Source organism: Gossypium hirsutum, chromosome A10 (assembly GCF_007990345.1).
Source record: "Gossypium hirsutum isolate 1008001.06 chromosome A10, Gossypium_hirsutum_v2.1, whole genome shotgun sequence".
Classification (NCBI taxonomy): Eukaryota; Viridiplantae; Streptophyta; class Magnoliopsida; order Malvales; family Malvaceae; genus Gossypium; species Gossypium hirsutum.
The window spans coordinates 97184135-97187394 of NC_053433.1; the positions used below are offsets into that span (position 1 = coordinate 97184135).

Genomic DNA, 3260 nt, shown 5'->3' on the forward strand with positions numbered 1-3260 from the left:
GGATGTCAAATTGAAGAGACAACGTCGTTGATTGACTAATTTCGTTGGACGAAGAACAAATGAAATAAAAAAGCAAAAGGAAAATTAACGAGGGATGATTTTTGCCTAATATCTTTCTTTTGTTGATGGGAAGTAATTGTGATGGATTTATTAAAGGTTGGTTCATGTGCGTTTATGGGATAATTTTCGTTCACCATTTTTGTTCATGTTTCAATGCTCTTTGTTTATTTTTATTTTTAATCGGAATTAATGAAAAAAAAACTGAAATCCATAAATAGGTTGATAATAAACTTGTCCATAGCTTGGGCTATACGGTCCACCCGAAAAATGAGAGGATTTGGGTAAAAATATAAGTCCAAAAAATATGTTTGGAACAAATAAAGCCCGTTTAGAAAATGAGATGAGCCTTGGATAAGGCTTTTTGGCCCAGCCCGAATATGAAAAAAAAAACTGTTGCTATTTTTTACTGTTCTTTTTTGCTATTTTCTTTTCACTATTTTACTACTATTTTACTATTACGTTGGTACTATTTTATTGTTATTCTTTAGATATTGTATAACTCTTACTTTATTGCTAATTTTATTACTATTTTAAAGGCATTTGCTTATTAAATTGCACCTATCTTAGTGTTATTTAAGTATATATATATTTGTTTATTTCAATATTTTTAGTATTTTTTATGTATCATATTTTTAAAAAAAAATTACATAATAAATAATATAAAAAAATTAATACTAATGGGCCAAGAAAAGCCCAAGTTTTAACATTTTTATTTGGGTCGGACTTTGGTAAAATCTTAGACCCATTTTTCGGGATGAATCCAAACCTAACAAACATATCTAAAATTTTGATTGGGTCCAACCCGAACCTAGCCCGACCCATGTAAACCACTAATTGATGATGGTGGTAGAGTTTATGGGAGCCAAGATGGGGGCGGAGGAAATTTTAGAAATACTTTTTTAATGATTTAATATAAATTTTAAGTAATTTTTATTATTTGGTATATATATTAGATTAATTTATTATTTTATATAAAATACAATTTATTTTTATATTTTTATATATTTTTAAAAAATATTTGTGTATTGATATATCGAATTATTTTGTAAAATTAAGATTAATTTGAGATAATTTATAATATTAAGGATTAATTTTCTTTTAAATTTATAATTAAATTAAGATAATATATAAAAGTTGAAAACTGAATTTATTATTATACTAATTTTTAATTACAACCTCACCTTTTCACCAAATTAAATTAATTAAGTGAAAGTTTTGAAAGTATTATCCTAACAAAAGAAATCTAGATGACTTGTAATGTACTTTTCCCTAGATTATATAAATATAAATATAAATATAAATAATTCCTGCTAAAAGGTATTTGAAAATTAAATTAAAAAAATATTAAAATTGAAAGAGTATTTTTCATTTTAATTTGGATGGAAGAGTGAAGTGGGCATCTGAAACACATCATAATTTTGTAGATAAAAGAACAGTGAACACACTTCAATTCATTCCCCAAAGTATCAACTGACAATCATTTCCAGTTTTCCATTTTTCATTTTCTTCCAACACAAAAACTCCATTGTTGCAAACTGGAATTTTATGGAAACTGAGTCTCTCCCTTTTCTTTTTCTCTTCTTTTGGCTCTGGAATTTGAAAAAACGAAAAAGAGAAAAACAGGATGAGTACTGAAGCAGCTAAAAGAAGCACCACCGGAGCTCTGACGGTGAAACAACAGAAAACTGATGAATTGAAGCCTTCTCCAGTGCTTACTGCAGAACCCAAAAAAGTTATTATCAAAAGCGCCGACATGAAAGACGACATGCAAAAAGAGGCCGTCGATATAGCCATTTCCGTTAGCTCTTTTTCTCTACCTTACAAGATTCCTAATTTTTATGGCTTTTTTATTGGAATTAGTTTCTGGGTTTTCTTCGTTTGATCTTGATTTGTTAGTAAATACTGTAAATTTGCTAACTTTGAGTGGTTTTTCCTTCTGGGGGTTTTGACTAGCCTTTCGAGAAGAACAATGTAGAGAAAGATGTAGCAGAGTACATTAAGAAAGAATTCGACAAGAAACATGGACCTACTTGGCATTGCATTGTTGGTCGCAATTTTGGTAAACCCAAATTTCCATTAAATTCAATTTTCATAGAAAATATAGTCCAAGATATATGTTATTTTTAAGTGATGCTGTTGTTTTTACTTGAAAGGAAGCATATCATAGCTTATATGAGCTATCATTTCCATCGTGCGTTAAGCTATCATAACTGCCATTGATGTTAGATTGGATTGTCTTAAGCTTAGACCTTATGATTTTTCAGTGTGGTTCATCAATGTGCTTAATTACCTGTTTGAAACCTTCTCAGGAAATAGCTATAATGGCAATTGTTCTTGTTTGTTTTATATTTAGTTCATGCCATTAAGGTTGGACCTCTATTCAAGGTTTGAGCTTGGAACTTTCGGTTTCGAGGTCTTAAGCTTAAAACTCCGATCTATGTTGGATGCTCATTACCAAAGAAACACGTTATATAAGTCGATCGTGTATTACATACTTAGGGAACATGTAACACTACTATATTAGATACTAATTCGAGTAGAAGTTGGGTCGTTTGGTGTAAGGAAGTAGGATCTATACCGGCATTTCCCTTCTTCAAAAACTCTTATGGATGCAATTTTTATTCACCATATACGATTATGTTTGACCACGCGGCCTGCTTGCTCCTGGTTTTGTGGTTTATATGCTATAACTAGACATTCCTAATTGGTGAAGACAACCTAAGATAAATTACTGATAATTATTAGTTGGATTAATCCTTTGAATGTCGTTTGAATGCAGGTTCGTACGTAACCCACGAGACGAACCACTTTGTTTATTTCTATTTGGATCAGAAAGCAGTTTTGCTCTTCAAATCTGGTTAATCATGGAGAGATGAGAGGCTTCTACTTAAACTACCTGTTGCGGTTAGCAAACTGTATGTACTAGTCCAAGCACATGCTTGTATGTCATAAAACTCATCTGCCTGCCTTGTAAAAATAATTTTATCAAACACACACCCGAGTTGATATTTTAAGAAAGATTATTTCTTTTTTACTGTATGAATAATTTTAGAACATTTATTAAAATTAACATCAATAATATTAAAAAAAAAAAGAAGAAGAAGAAAAACTGACCCTATTTAATATGGATTCGTCTCATTGAAAACAAATAGCTGTCACCAGTGTTAAATTATCGATGTGCCTGCATCAAAACAAATTTG

At 30.2% G+C, this 3260-nt stretch overlaps 1 protein-coding gene across 1 annotated transcript; it reads left to right on the top strand.

The window, feature by feature from the left end:
• Nucleotides 1–1367: 1367 nt before the first annotated feature.
• Nucleotides 1368–3094, top strand: LOC107896699 (dynein light chain 1, cytoplasmic). The gene is made up of 3 exons (XM_016821931.2): nt 1368–1858; nt 2014–2119; nt 2840–3094. The coding sequence occupies exons 1-3, from the start codon at nt 1685–1687 to the stop codon at nt 2920–2922; spliced, it is 363 nt and encodes a 120-aa protein (XP_016677420.1). The 5' UTR covers nt 1368–1684; the 3' UTR covers nt 2923–3094.
• The last annotated feature ends 166 nt before the right edge of the window (nt 3095–3260 follow it).

Bases quoted from the DNA above. Each gene is read 5' to 3' on its own strand.
- LOC107896699 (XM_016821931.2), top strand. From the start codon at position 1,685: ATGAGTACTGAAGCAGCTAAAAGAAGCACCACCGGAGCTCTGACGGTG. The intron at 1,859-2,013 runs GTTAGCTCTTTT...GGTTTTGACTAG, and splicing joins CCGTCGATATAGCCATTTCC to CCTTTCGAGAAGAACAATGT. The intron at 2,120-2,839 runs GTAAACCCAAAT...GTTTGAATGCAG, and splicing joins CATTGTTGGTCGCAATTTTG to GTTCGTACGTAACCCACGAG.